Source organism: Varanus komodoensis, unplaced genomic scaffold (genome assembly GCF_004798865.1).
Source record: "Varanus komodoensis strain SLA01 unplaced genomic scaffold, ASM479886v1 scaffold532, whole genome shotgun sequence".
In the NCBI taxonomy this organism is placed as follows: Eukaryota; Metazoa; Chordata; class Lepidosauria; order Squamata; family Varanidae; genus Varanus; species Varanus komodoensis.
In genome coordinates, this window is record NW_025336129.1 from 1,387 (window position 1) to 16,723 (window position 15,337).

At 41.4% G+C, this 15,337-nt stretch overlaps 1 protein-coding gene across 1 annotated transcript; it reads right to left on the bottom strand.

The window, feature by feature from the left end:
* Positions 1-7,046: 7,046 nt before the first annotated feature.
* Positions 7,047-10,615, bottom strand: LOC123032348 (vomeronasal type-2 receptor 26-like). The gene is made up of 4 exons (XM_044448159.1): positions 9,815-10,615; positions 9,121-9,348; positions 8,237-8,363; positions 7,047-7,945 (listed from the first exon to the last, which is right to left on the bottom strand). Exons 1-4 carry the CDS (start codon positions 10,613-10,615, stop codon positions 7,047-7,049), a joined length of 2,055 nt encoding a protein of 684 aa, XP_044304094.1.
* Between the last annotated feature and the right edge of the window lie 4,722 nt (positions 10,616-15,337).

Genomic DNA, 15,337 nt, shown 5'->3' on the forward strand with positions numbered 1-15,337 from the left:
TGCTGTCACAATCCACACCTTCCTAAAGGATGTTGTGGAGTTATCTCGCAGATCTTGCATGAACTGAGCTGTTCTTATCCATGAAATAGTCAGCGATTCTCCATACATGATTAATGCACTGACTTTACTAATTGTGAAAATACCATATATCTCCGCTAAAAAATGACTGAATTTATCAGCATCATCAAGAGAGGCCAGTTGTGGAATGCTCTTTCTAAAGGCGGAACAAATGCCATTCTGAGAAAGTAGTTCCTCCAGGACCTGCATGAAATGTTCTCCGCTGTTCGTACCATCAACAACGACACCAATCCACATCCACCCAAAATACTGAAGTAACCTGAGAATCCCGATGTACTGACTGTCTTCATATGGGACCATGTGGTAAAAGGAATGCATCTGTATGGTCTCTCTCTTTGCTGGTGCAATTGATCCATATGTGAGCTAAATGGAGATCAAATGTTTTAGAGATCAGTTAGATTAAGCCTACATTTTCATGGTTGAACCTGCAGTACTTAAGAATCCCTAATGCATGGTCTGAAGGAGTAGCAGTCAGCAAACTGATGAAAGAAAACATGAGATTAATTCTGTAGCCACTTTTACACAATGTATTAAGATTTCTGTCCTACAGAACATTATCTCCAAGGTTGTGTTCTAGTCCTTTACTGCAAGGCTCATGTCATTCTCATGTCTCTACATTAAAGTCTAAATTGTCTCTCAACTCATTGCAAGAAATGCTCAAGTCAGGCTTCAAGTCTCTACCCTGATCTTAGATTTTATTAGAGTCATCTCTTTGAAAAATCTGTACACAAAGAACTTCAATGAGATATCAGAATCTGATCTGGTCTAGGATTGCTTTCATTGTTGCTGAACTCCTCAGATGTTTTCAACTATGAAGTTATTCATAGATGCTTCAAAAGATGCTTGCTCCTGGGGAGGAAAGCTATAGCAAATCTAGACAGCATACTAGAAAGCAGAGACATCACCCTGCCAACAAAAGTGCGTATAGTCAAGGCTATGGATTTCCCAGTTGCAATGTATGGCTGTGAAAGCTGGACCACAAGGAAGGCTGAGTGCAAAAGGATTGAGGCCCTTGAATTGTGGTGCTGGAGGAGACTCCTGTGAGTCCCTTGGACCACAAGGCAATCAAACTGGTCAGTCCTAGGGGAGATCAACCCTGACTGCTCTTTAGAAGGTCAGAACCTGAAGATGAAACTCAAATACTTTGGCCACCTAATGAGAAGAAAGGACTCCCTGAAGAAGAGCCTAATGCTAAATACAATAGATGGCAAAAGAAGAAGGGGATGGCAGAGAATGAAGTGGCTAGATGGAGTCACTGAAGCAGTTGGTGTGAGCTTGAGTGGACTCCAGGGGATGGTGGAGAACAGGAAGGCCTGGAGGAATGTTGTCCATGGGGTCATGATGGGTCAGACATGACTTTGCGGCTAACAACAACAACATGAAGTTCTTCACATAATGATAAAATTGGACTGAAGTCTCCCCATACAGACAGAAAGAGGATCCTACCTGTGGAATTTTGTAATAACCTGAAATATCTGCCATATTCACAGAGGTATCAAAGCCAAGTCCTCCAATGGCTGCTACAAGGTTTTTCTGGGTGCCACATTTGTAATTGGGCACAAAACTTTGAGATTTGAAAACAAGATCCAAAGTGGTACGATATGTCATCCTTGCATCGTAGTAGCTGTCCTGGATGTGGAATCCAAGGGTGACATTGGGCAAGATCCTGTGATCCTTGTTGATCTCCTCCACAGCAAATGCCAAGGCCAGGGCATGCTGGTAGAATTTTGTTACTATGCTGCAACAAATTGAGTTGATTGCATCAGAAGAAAACTCTGAAATGCTGCAGAACATCATTCATTTCTCACCCCTTTGGGTGCAATGCCATTCATGTCTATACAGTGAAAAGCCTACACCTCCATGTATGACTCAGCCAGGCATGTTGCTTGGGAAATTCTAGAAGCTTCAGAAGGCTATTCCATCTAAGCATCCATAGGATTTCATTCTTAGCTTAGTTCCATCACAAAAATACTCTTATAAAAATTCTTCATCAGTGCAAAAAAGAATTTCACAACACAAAACTAGCATGCCTGCAATGTTTGACATGTTATCATGTTGACTCAATTTCTTGTTGTTATGCATAATCAATTTCTTTCCAATTTCAGACAGTTCTGTGAATGGAAACCCTCCAAGGTTTCTTTAACACCACAGTTCTTGTAAATTTAAAACTGTGGGTCCTTTTGTGGAATCAATCCAAAACCTATGAGGGATTATTATTATTATTATTATTATTATTATTATTATTATATTTTCTATGATGGGGGAATAAAATATATATTTTGTTTCACAATTTTGCAACTTGTATCAAGGATTATTTGCATTATTGTGAAGTTCATAAAAGGTGGGCAGGGGATAATTACTTACTCTGGCACCCCAAACATTTCCTGAGAAGGTTGTTCCTGGTAGGCAACTCCACTGGAGCCATAAGTGATCAGAGAAACCATCTCACCAACAATGAGACAACCAGGCTGGTACCACTCTTGTGGAACTGGGAGGGGATCCTTCATGGAACATTGCATGGTATCTCCTTTACACACCATGTGAGGCAGGAAAAGGTGGAATACTAGTAGGCACAGCATACTAGTGGTGAAGTTTCACTCTAGATAGACTTTTCCGTGTTTTTACAGAGGAATGAAATTATTTCAACACCAAACGTTGTGCTCTGCCAATATACCCCTTCAGAGAAAGTCATCAGAAATACCTTTAACCACGAAGATGAATGTGAAGGTCTGCCTTGTGCCCTAGCAAGCCATCCAGTTGCATGCTTGCTCCATGATGGAAAAAGCTTTAATGGAGACTTGAAATCAAGTAAGCCCTGCTTCCAGCTTGCCCAAAGTCACAGTCCTCTGTGGCAAAAGGGTTTATTTCAAAGCACTTTCAGACTTCTTTGTCCATTGCTTCATTTTTACAATCTTCCTCAAATACTTTGATGCATTTGTGCAGAGTAAATTATACTCATATGCTTAATTCCAAAGGGAAACATTGAATTCTCTATCTGGAGTGGCTGTTTGGCACTGGTATCTTTATTTTCCTTCACTTTTCTTCTTCCTTCATGCCTTGCTTTGTTTCTCATATAAGAGGTCAGATCACCTTTTCCCTTTGTGGTATGCAAGAGGCAGGTGGTTAATGGACGTCAAACAGTAAACATGAACAAGAAAAGTTAGGAAGACCCTGAGTAGGGGCACAAAACATCATCAAATCTGGAAATAGAAACCAGTGCCCATCTCAGTTTTATCAAGGGAATGGAAGATGAATCGATTGATGGAAGGCTTGGAATATGTAGGTGTGTACTTGATAAACAGGGAGGAGAGAGAATAGCCTTGAAACCAGACAGTTTGTCATATCTCAATAAAATTGGTGGAAACATGGACAGTGGCTCACAGGGGATCACACATGATTGGTGGGTGCTTGGGTAATGCAACATTCTCAGGGACCTTGTGAATTGTGACACAGAAGCAACTTTTTAGGACTTCCCACAATATTTCTGGCTGCATTGAAAATCCATAGTAGTTTTCCACATCCAAAGTCTTTAGTTGATTGTGTCCTACCTAATGAATCCTCCAAAGAATCAAGGGGTCATAGAATTGTAATAAAATGTCATAAATGTCTTACTCCCAGGGACCAAATACTATGAACTGTCACACATAAGATTCTTTTTAGGACAACAAAAAGTGCAAAATTTAAAAACAAGCAATTCTGATCCTCGTGATGGAACACAGTAATGTTTTGTCAGCTACCTAAAAAGGCCTAGGCAGAGTTAGGCAGTCTATAAATATGCTTATTTATTTATAAATAAATAAATAAATAAATAAAGTGATGCTAGAGTGGTGAAGGGTCCATGAATAAGTAGACTTAGAATACGTAGGTGCGGATATAATAAATGGGGAGGAGAGAGGATAGCCTTGGACCTAGTCTGATTATCATGTCACAATTAAATTGGTGGACACATGGACAGTGGATCACAAGGGATCAGATCCTGAATGGTGGGTGCTGGCATGACGCAATGAGTGCCTGACTCTCAGGGAACAAAATCTATGAATTGAGACACAGAAGCAACTTTTCAGGACTCCCTATTGTATTTCTGGCTGTATTGAAAAGCCATGGTAGTTTTACACATCCAAAATGTTTAGTTGATTGTTTTCTACCTAATGTATATTTTTCCTTCATAGAATCAGGGAAGTGCAGAATTGTAATAGAGCTGTCATAAACACCTGTCTCTCAAGGACCAAGTTCTATTACACAGAAGCTACTTATTTAGGACAACGATAAATGCAACAATTAAAAAACAGCAATTCTGATCCTTGTGATGGAGAACAGTAAAGTTTTGTCAGCTGCCTAGGAAGGCCTAGGCAGTGTTAGGCAGCCTATAAATATGCTTATAAATAAATAAAGTGATGCTAGAATGGTGAAGTGTCCATGGGCAGGGAAAACTGTTGCCACAAACTTACACACCTTGAAGTATACGTACTTTTTATCACTTCCATGATAATGATAATTCAGCGATGTACATACATACTGTGCCAATCTGGAATATGAGATCTAAGAGTACCTGTGGAGTCCAAGTCTGTATGAAAGAATTTTGCTTGGTTCTCATTGTAAACTAATATATATGCTGAGATTTAGAGTATTCTGGATGGGTGTGGTCTCTTCCCTTTTGCCTTCATCTCAAGTCACCATAACAATGCAGAGGGCTTTTGACAGAATATATATTCTATAAATGGGTCAGTTTATGGAGATCAATGCAACTTAAAATGGGGGGAAATGAGAATCAGAAAGGAACAGAAATGGACAGGTTGGTATTTCCTTAGTACCACACTGTCCCTGCCTTACTTAAGTCCAGTGAATCCAAACCCAGACTTCTAAGGGTTTATTACTGCTGGTTAAGCATGTTCTTCTGTATGCCCTGTTCATCATGACAAGTTCTATTACTTGTCCAGTGGTTTAGGGATGCTTAGCATTAAGATGAACCTGGTCACATGGATCTTCTGCTCACTTAGACCTATGTATGGGGAAAGTAAATGCCTCCACAGGGCTATGGAGATCTCTTTCCCATTAATGGTTCAGATCACCCCTAGAAGTATGTGAGAAAATCGAAAAATGCCCTCACATATGCTACTATCAATGGGAGGAGAATGTGTGCATTTCAAAAAGTCACACCGATGGTGCATACACTTGGAAAAATATGAATGAAGATATGCGCAGTGATATAGATGTGAGTCCAAATGTGTGTCGGGATAAGCTTGGAAGGACTTTGCTGATGTTTGTTCCTTCCTTCCCTGCTCATTGAGGAAGAGTGAGAGCAGCAGTAAAACTTGCCTGGACTCAGGAATGGAGGGGAGATTGAACCACACCAGCCGCACCAGATGCAGAAGATGCCACAACTGTGACCACCCCTGTTTTTACAAACCTACTCTACATTCTCATGAGGATATCTAAGTTGGCAGCATTTCCCCTTTCCTTAGTCATTCATTCATGTACATATTTTCCCCCAACTTATTAATATGGCAAATGGAACATCCATGAAGGAATTAATCCTTCCTGGCTTCCCAGTTCTTCAGAAAAGTTACCTGATACTCTCTGGGGTCATCCTGACCATGTGCATCCCCACCTTGCCTGGGAATTTCCTCATCATCATAATTTTGAGGGTTAGGAAGAATGTGATGGCAAAGAGAAGCAACATAACAAAATTCCAGCTTTCAGAGTCATAACATTTCCAGCTGCTGCAGCTACTTTCCAGATATTTTTCAACATTCATGTATCTCATTTCTCCTTAAGCTTACACAGGTGTTTCAGTGTGAAATTGTGCTGTGGAAATCAGAAAAAAAACCAGTTTATTGGGGTCCTACAATTTTCTTTCTCCTTCCTTCCTTCCTTCCTTTCTTTCTTTCTTTCTTTCTTTCTTTCTTTCTTCTTTGAAACATTTGTACACCACCTTTTGTACCACTGCACCTCTGGGCAACTCACAATCAAATTCTACCATGACCGTCTTCTTTCTTTACTACATTCTGAGCTCAAAAATACCTGCATGTTTCCAAGCATATTGTCTAAATATATGGATCAATTGTACATATTTTTAAATGTTCATGTTTTTCTCCAGTGATTAAGGTGTGGTTGCACATACTTTCCAGAGGTGTGCATTTTTCCATGAGTTTGGTTCCATGGGTTGCATCCTATGCTTTGAAATGCATGGGCTTCAACTGTAAATTAGATACAGGCCCACTTTATTTTTCTGGAAAGGTGGGTAGTTACATGCACATTCATGTGACACAGTGGCTACTTTAAGTGCTGTTGATTTAGGTGTAAAATCGATTCATATTGCAATATTTTATTGTCACTTCAATAATTTTCATTAGATTAAAATAAGGACGATGATAGACCATAAGCACTTGATGCTAGTACTAGTTCAGTATATAGGATGCTGCACCTTTATCCAATCAGTTTGGTCACATTTGGCATAAACAGCTCATCATTATGCATGCCTAATCAGAAGTCTGTCCTGTTAAATTCAATAGATTGATTCACACATGAATACATAATCAACAGCCTGCATGGTTTTATGTTTATGCACTACGCTGGATGCTCCAAAGCATGGCTGGGGTCGTCTCACAATATCAATTCAGATTGTCTTTGTCTCACATCAAAACTAAAGTTACTTGGCCAGAACGTCCAGCAATCAGAATGAAAATGCATTGAAGGAAAGTTGTACTGTGAATTTTTTATGTTAATGGGCCAAAAAAATGTTATGTAAAGAAAAGATAATAGGGCTGCTATAGTTAGGCATACATTCTGCTTTTTCATGCACTCAGTAGGAATTAAGGAATAACTGAAAGCCATTCCTATGCAGCTTGAAACCCTATGAGGATGGATTTCACCAGAACAAATGTTGAGAGGGAATGAGGGGTAATCCTATACTGATACTAAAACTCCTAACCCTCCAGAAGTACAATAGGCTAGAGATAAGGAAACGGTCAGTTCTTTCTCATTAGCTGAACTCTGCAGTTCATCTCAGGCCTCAGCAAAATGATGTAGCATTTGGGGGCAAAGATACAACCCAGTAAGCCAGCAGCGGAGGACAAGATGGAGAAGATCTCCACAGCCACCGTGTTCTCGCCTCTCGTGCTCAGGTAGGTGGGCACAAAGGAGACCCACACACTGCAAAACATCAACATGCTGAATGTAATGAACTTGGCTTCATTAAAAGCATCTGGCAACCTACGGGCTAGGAAAGCCACAGTGAAACTGGCAAGGGCCAGGAGACCCATGTAGCTCAGGACACAGAAGAACAGGGGGACTGACCCTTCGTTGCATTGCAGAACTATTCCTTCAGTCACAGAGTCATAGTCTAAGTCAGGGAAAGGAGGGGCAGATGCCAGCCACATGGCGCAGAGGCCTGCTTGAACAGAGGAGCAGGCGAGGGTGATGCAATGGGCCAGTGTTTTCCCCACCCAGTTCTTCAGCCTTGACCCAGGCTTGGTAGCCCTGAAGGCCAGAGAAACGAGGGCGGTTTTTGCCAAGACACAAGAAACGGCCACTGAGAAGATGATTGCGAAGGCTGGTTGTCGGAGGAGGCAGGTCACTTGGCCAGGCTGTCTGAGGAAGAGCAAAGGAGACAGGAAGCAGAGCAGGAGAGAGACGAGGAGCATGTAGGAGAGGCCCCGGTTGTTGGCTCTGACCAGGGGAGTATCATTGTGCTTAAGGAAAATGCCGAGCAACAAAACTGTGATCAAGGCAAAGAAAAGAGCAGCTGAGGTTAAGCTGATCCCTAAAGGTTCTTCATAAGACAGGAAATGGATCAATCTGGGAAAGCAACCACTCCTGCCCTTGTTTGGATACTGATCTTCTGGGCATCTGAAACATTCATTCATGTCTGAAAAGGAGAAAGTCAATGCCAGTTTGTTAGATGGCAGCATGGTCAGGGTTGAAGCCAAAAAGCTTCTTCAGAAGAACACTACTGCTTAGGGAAATGGATTCTATGCCCCATTGGTTCTCCCATGCTTTCCAAATCCCCTCCAGTGTGTTGGAGGATCTGCAATGAAATATTTGGCTGATTCAAAGGTGTTAACAAGAGCGGTGAAAACAGATGCTGTCACCTTCTTCACTCAGAAAATATCTCTGAATGAAAGAAGTGACAGCAAAGCTGGTGCTTTCCACCACTTACCTGTTTCGTTTGAAATCTTCCCCTCAGGACACAGAATACAATCATAGCAACAGAACTTCTCCCCTTCCCTCCTTCTCTTCTGGTAACCTGGATGGCAGCGTTCATTGCAGAGAGAAACAGGAATCACCTGTCCAGACATGAGATAATGTTAATCTAGGATTCATTCATACCTCTTCATGGATCATCTGAAGATCTATAGGCCCATGTGGTTTTTCATAGAAATGGAAACAGCCAATTGGTGGCCTGTGGGAAGGAAAAAGAATGCTCCCCTCCCAACGTTAATCGCAATAAAGAGAACACTGGTTATTGAGGTGATTGCTTTTAAATGAATAAACATCATCCAATAAACACCATCTGTCTAGAAAAGCTTGAAATAAATACATATTGAAGTAAGACAGGGTAAATGTTCACTTTGATTTTGTTACAGAGTCAAGTATGAACATGGGAACTTCTTATAATTAAATTGATTTTATACCCTGCCCTTTCTCCAATTGAGTGGAATTCAAGACATCCATTTTATATCCACCACAACATTGCTAAGATGCACTTTGGGCTAAGAGTCTGTGACTGGCCCAAAGTCACCCTGTGAGCTCCATAACCATGTAGGGACTAGCACTTGTATCTCCCAGGAGCCCTGTCCATCCCTCTAACCATGATGCCACACTGGTTCTCGACTCAGTTTGAAACGATGGGCAGACATATTTTGCCCTCGGAATGTATTCTTGTTATTGGGTGCACTGACTTTCTTCTGGAATTTGATGACCTTTCATAGTAGGGTTGGACAGGGAAAGAGTTGTACCTACGTACACATCTATGCAGACATCTAAGATGGGTTCTCCTTTTGGAGAATGGATAGTCCAGCAATAAGATCACAAGATCCACACCTGGTTAAAGATGCTAGGCCATACAATTGCATCCCCATTGATGGTGAGTTCTTTTCCTTCAGGACTTTTGGGATCCAGCCTTCCAACTTTCACTCTTTTGAAGGAGAAATTGGGGAAAGTGACCAAATTCATAATATCAAATCCACCATCCAGTACCCTCTTGTCGCTAAAGGACACTGCTTCTCCAGCTGCATTATTAAATGAAATGCTATGAAAAAAAGTATGGAGCTAATTGAAAAGGGGGAAAACGCAGAAATGGGAAGTGAATGACAAGAAAAGATTGGAGAATAGCATAATACAAATGTCATATTTTTGGGAATAATCTGGTTTTTGGGACATGTCTGATGCAAGTTTTATGTAGTCTACACCCCTTGAAATGCATTGAACTATATTGGTTCATATTAGATTAACAGTTTGGAACTGAACTGATACACTTTAAGAGTGCCAGAACTTAGAATCATAGAATAATGACAGGCAGAAGGATATTGGGTCCAAGTTCATGTTCAAAACAGGAATCCAACACTGAGATTTTTATTATTTTCAGCTCTTATTGGAAGAAATGCAAGTTCACAGAATGTTATTAATGAACAATATGCAGAATGTTATCTCTTAATGTGTGGATGGAACAGGGGAAGGTGGATGCATTCTGGACATGGCAGATTTTGTTCATTGGCATTTCTTGCGAAGAGATCACCTGCCACGGCTGCAGCTCTTGAAGATCAGCCTTTTTCTCCTGCATCAGGTCTCTGCCTTTGGACCTAGAGAAAAACATGGTGTGCAGGGCATGTGCCACAGCATGGACTGCATTGTAGATGCTGTAGCTGTGGCCAGTCATGTCCATTTCAAACTGAGGTGAGGGAAGGTTCTCCAGCTTCTCTTCCCCAGTGCACAGTTCATGGGCAGTGGTTGGTGAAGTGAGATCTGCAAAGGAACAGTCAAACGCTTGCTCCCAGAAAGCTTTCAGAAAACCATCCTCTTGGTTCCAGTTAGGTTTTACCCTCTGGAGAAAGTCTCTGAACCCTGGAGGATCCTTGGATGGAATAGTAAACGAAATGGCACCTTGGAACAGCTGAAGACCCCAACCATGTTGAAAGCCCTTGAGTATGAAATCAATCTGTGCTGTCACAATCCACACCTTCCTAAAGAATGTTGTTGTGTTTTCTCTCAGATCTTTCACAAACTGAGCTGTTCTTATCCATGAAATAGTCAGTGATTCTCCATACATGATTAATGCACTGACTTTGCTGTTTCTGAAAATCCAATTTATCTCCGATAAAAAATGACTGATTTTATCAGCATCATCAAGAGCGGCCTGTTGTGAAATGCTTTTTGTAAAGGCGGAGCAGATCCCATTCCGAGAAAGCAGTTCCTCCACGACCTTCATGAAACGTTCTCCGCAGTTACTACCATCAACAAGGACACCAATCCACATCCACCCAAAATGCTGAAGTAACCTGATAATCCCAATGTACTGACTGTCTTCATATGGGGCCATGTGGTAAAAGGAATGGATCTGTATGGTTTCTCTCTTTTCTGGTGCAATTGAACCATATGTGAGCTAAATGGAGATCAGACATTTTAGACATCAGTTAGATTATGCCATTTTCCTAGCTGAATGTGATTTTCTTGAGAAGTCCTTGTGCCATTTTCTCCAACAGATCAGGGGTACTTTATCTTCAGTGATGTGTTCAAGTCCTTAACTCCAGGTGGGCATGTCATGAGCAGAGCCGGCTGTAGTTAGACTAGATGGCCCGGGAGAGAACCTTCTGACTCACTCTGTTTCTATGTTTCTATGTTTCCAAACCTAAGGCAAGTCCCATGTATCTACATTAAAGTCCAAATTAAGTCTAAAGTCATTTCAAGAAGTGTTCAAGTCAAGTCTCTTTTCCTTGATCTGAGATTTAATTGGAGTCATTTTTTAAAAATTCTATGCACTTGGAACTTTAAAGAGATATCAGAATCAGATCAGGTCTGATAAAATTGGACTGAAATTTATCCCCATCCCCCAACGCAGAGAAAAATAAATCCTACCTGTGGAATTTTGTAGTAACCTGAAATCTCTGCCATATTCACAGAGGTATCAAAGCCAAGTCCTCCAATGGCTGCTACAAGGTTTTTCTGGGTGCCGCATTTGTAATTGGGCACAAAGCTCTGAGATTTGAAAACAAGATCCAGAGTGGTATGATATGTCATCCTTGCATCATAGTAGCTGTCCTGGATATGGAATCCAAGGGTAACATTGGGCAAGATCCTGGGATCCTTGTTGATCTCCTCCACAGCAAATGCCAAGGCCAGGGCATGCTGGTAGAATTTCGTTACCATACTGCAACAGAGTGAGTTGATTACATTGGACGAAAACTCTGAAATGCTGCAGAACATCATTCATTTGTGAGCCCTTTGGATGCAATCCCGTTCATGTCTATACAGTGGGAAGTCTACCCCAGTTTGCATTCTCAGCCAGTCATGTTACATGGGAAATGTTAGAAGCTGCAGAAGGCTATTCTATCCAAGCATGCATAGAGCTGCATTCTTAGCTTAGTTCCACCGTAAAATATACTCTTAGAAAAATTCTGCTACAGTGCAAAAATATGTTTTGCATCAGAAAACTTGCATGGGTACATTTCATTACATTTTACCATGTGGACTCAATTTCTCGTTATTATGTGGAACCAAATCCTGTCCAACTAAAAACAATCCTATGACTGAAAACCCTCCAAGGTGTCATTAACACCTCAGGTCTTGTAACCTCAAGGCTGTGGATCCTTTTGAGAAATCAGTGTTTTGGAAGGAGAAGCCAAAATGCTTTCCCTTTCACTATTTTGTAACTTGGATAAAATATTCTTTGTATTGTCATGATGTTCATAAACTGGCAGGCGGGGGATAAATACTTACTCTGGCACCCCAAACATTTCCTGAGATGGTTGTTCCTGGAAGGCAACTCCACTGGAGCCATAAGTGATCAGAGAAACCATCTCACCAACAATGAGGCCACCGGACTGGGACCACTCATGTGGAACTGGGAGGGGATCCTTCATAGAGCATTGCATGGTTTCTCCTTTACACACCATGTGGAATACTAGTAGGCACAGCATACTAGTGGTGAAGTTTCACTCTAGATAGACTTTTCTGTGTTTTTACAGAGAAATTACATAAGTTCAATAGGTTACGATACGCTCTATCAAAATACCCCTTCAGAGAAAGTTATCAGAAATACCTTTCACCATGACGATGGACGCAAAGGCATGCCTTGTGTCCTAGCACAGATTGCAAGCAATCCAGTTGAATGTTTGCTCCGTGATAGAAAAAGGTTTAATTTAATGGAGACCTAAACTTGAGTGAGCCCTGCTTCCAGCTTGTCCAAAGTCACAGTCCTCTGTGGCAAAGGGGTTTATTTCAAAGCACTTTCAGACTTTATTATCCTTTGCTTTCTTTTAACTATCTTCATCAAAGCCTTTGATGCATTTGTGCAGAGACCAAGTTATACCCATGTGCTTAATCCCAAAGGGGAACACTTGATTCTACATCATTTTGGACCTGAGTGGCTGTTTGGCACAAATATCACAACAGCAACAAAATTTCCTTCACTTTTCCTATTTAATTCTTCCTTGCTTTGTTTCTCATATATGAGGACTGACCACCTTTTCCCCTTGTGGTATGCAAGAGGCAGGTGGTTAACTGATGTCAAACAGTAAACATGAACAAGAAAAGTTAGGAAGATCCTGAGTAGGGGCACAAAAAATCACCAAATCTGGAAATAAAAACTAGCATCCATCTCCAGTTTTATCAAGGGAATGGAAGATGAATCCATGTACAAAAGACAGAAAATGTAGGTGCGGATATAATAAATGGGGAGGAGAGAGGATAGCCTTGGAACTAGTCTGATTATCATGTCACAATTAAATTGGTGGACACATGGACAGTGGACCACAAGGGATCAGATCCTGAATGGTGGGTGCTGGCATGACGCAATGAGTGCCTGACTCTCAGGGAACAAAATCTATGAATTGAGACACAGAAGCCACCTTTTCAGGACTCCCTATTGTATTTCTGGCTGTATTGAAAATCCATGGTAGTTTTACACATCCAAAATGTTTAATTGATTGTTTTCTACCTAATGAATCTTTTTCCTTCATAGAATCAGGGAAGCATAGAATTGTAATAGAAATATCATAAACACCTGTCTCTCAAGGACCAAGTTCTATTACACAGAAGCTACTTTTTTAGGACAGCGATAAATGCAACATTTAAAAAACAGCAATTCTGATCCTTGTGATGGAGAACAGTAAAGTTTTGTCAGCTGCCTAGGAAGGCCTAGGCAGTGTTAGGCAGCCTATAAATATGCTTATAAATAAATAAATAAATAAATAAATAAATAAAGTGATGTTAGAATGGTGAAGGGTCCTTGGGTAGGAAAAGCTGTTGCCACAAACTTACACACCTTGAAGTATCTGTACTTTTATCACTCCATGATAATGATTATTCAGCGATGTACATACATATTGTGCCAACCTGGAATATGAGATCTAAGAGTACCTGTGGAGTCCAAGTCTGTATGAAAGAATTTTGCTTGGTTCTCATTGTAAACTAATATATATGCTGAGATTTAGAGTTTTCTGAGCGGTTGTGGGGTCTTCTGTTTCGCCTTCATCTCAAGTCACCATAACAATGCAGAGGGCTTTTGACCAAATTTATATTCTATAAATGGATTAGTTCACGGAGATCAGTGTAAATTGAAATGGGAAAAAGGCGAACCAGAAAGAAACAGAAATGGACAGGTTGGTATTACATTAGTCGCTGACTGTCCCTGTCTTCCATAGGCCAAGTGAATCCAAATCCAGCCTTCTCAGGGTTTATTAGTGCTGACTAAGCATGTTTATCTGAATGCCATTCTCAGTATGGCAAGTGCTATGACTTGGTCAGGGTTCCAGGGGTGCTTATGGTCAATACGCACCTGCTCACATGCATCCTGTCCTCTCTTAGCCTCATGTACCGGACAAGCACTTTCTTTCAGCTTCGCCTGATTCACCACCTGCGTCCCTACCTGGAGAATGACTGCCTGGTGTCAGTGACACACTCATTGGTAACTTCCCAACTAGACTTCTGTAAAGCGCTCTATTTGGGGCTGCCCTTGAAGATGATCCAGATACTTCAATTGGTGCAAAACAGAGCTGCCAGTTTGCTGACGGGGACTGGGCATTGTGCTGACATAACTCCAGTCCTCCGTCAGCTTCTCTGGCTCCCCATTGAAATCCAGGCCCAATTCAAGGTGTTGGTTATCACCTATAAAGTCCTTAATGGCTTGGGTCCTGGTTACCTAAAGGAGCACTTACATCCATACGTGTTCTCCCGCCCCTTGAGATTGGCGGCAGATGCCCTTCTCCAGGAGCCCTCCGTGAAGGAAATTAGGAGGGTGAGTACCCAGAGGAGGGCTTTCTCCACGGTGGCGCCCAACTTATGGAATGCGTTCCCCAGAGAGGTCCGCCTGGAGATGTAGTTATTTGCTTTTTGGCACCAGGCCAAGACCTTTTTATTGAAACGTCATTTTAATTGTTGATCTTATTTATTGATCTTAACAACTTTGGCCAGGATGTCTCCAACTGTATTTTATTGTATTGATATTTATTTATGTTGTAAGCCGCCCTGAGGCTGAGGCGAATGGGAAGGCATATACGTCTGCTAAATAAATAAAGTGAATGCCTCCACAGGGCTATGGAGATCTCTTTCCCACTAATGGTTCAGATCACCCCTAGCAGTGTGTTGGAAAATTGAAAAATGCACTCACATATACACTTTGAAAAATATGAAGATATGTGCAGGGATATACATGCAAGTACAAATGAGTGTTGGGATGACTTGGGAGGACTTTGCTGATGTTTGTTCTGAGTTGCACGTTCCTCTCTTCCCTGCTTATTGAGGAAGGGAGAGAGCAACAGTAAAACTTGCGAGGAGTCTGGAATGGAAGGGGGATTGAGCCACACCAGCCACAGCAGACACAGAAGGTGCCACAATTCTGGGGACCCCTGGTTGTACAAACCTGCTCTACGTTCTCATGAGAATATCTGTATTGGCAGCATTTCTCCTTTCCTTATTCATTCATGTTCATTATTTTCTCCCCAGTCATGGATATGGGAAACTGGACATCTGTGAATCAGTTCATCCTTCTTGACTTCCCAACTCTATATTCTTCATGTATTCAAAACCCACCTCACAATCTCCT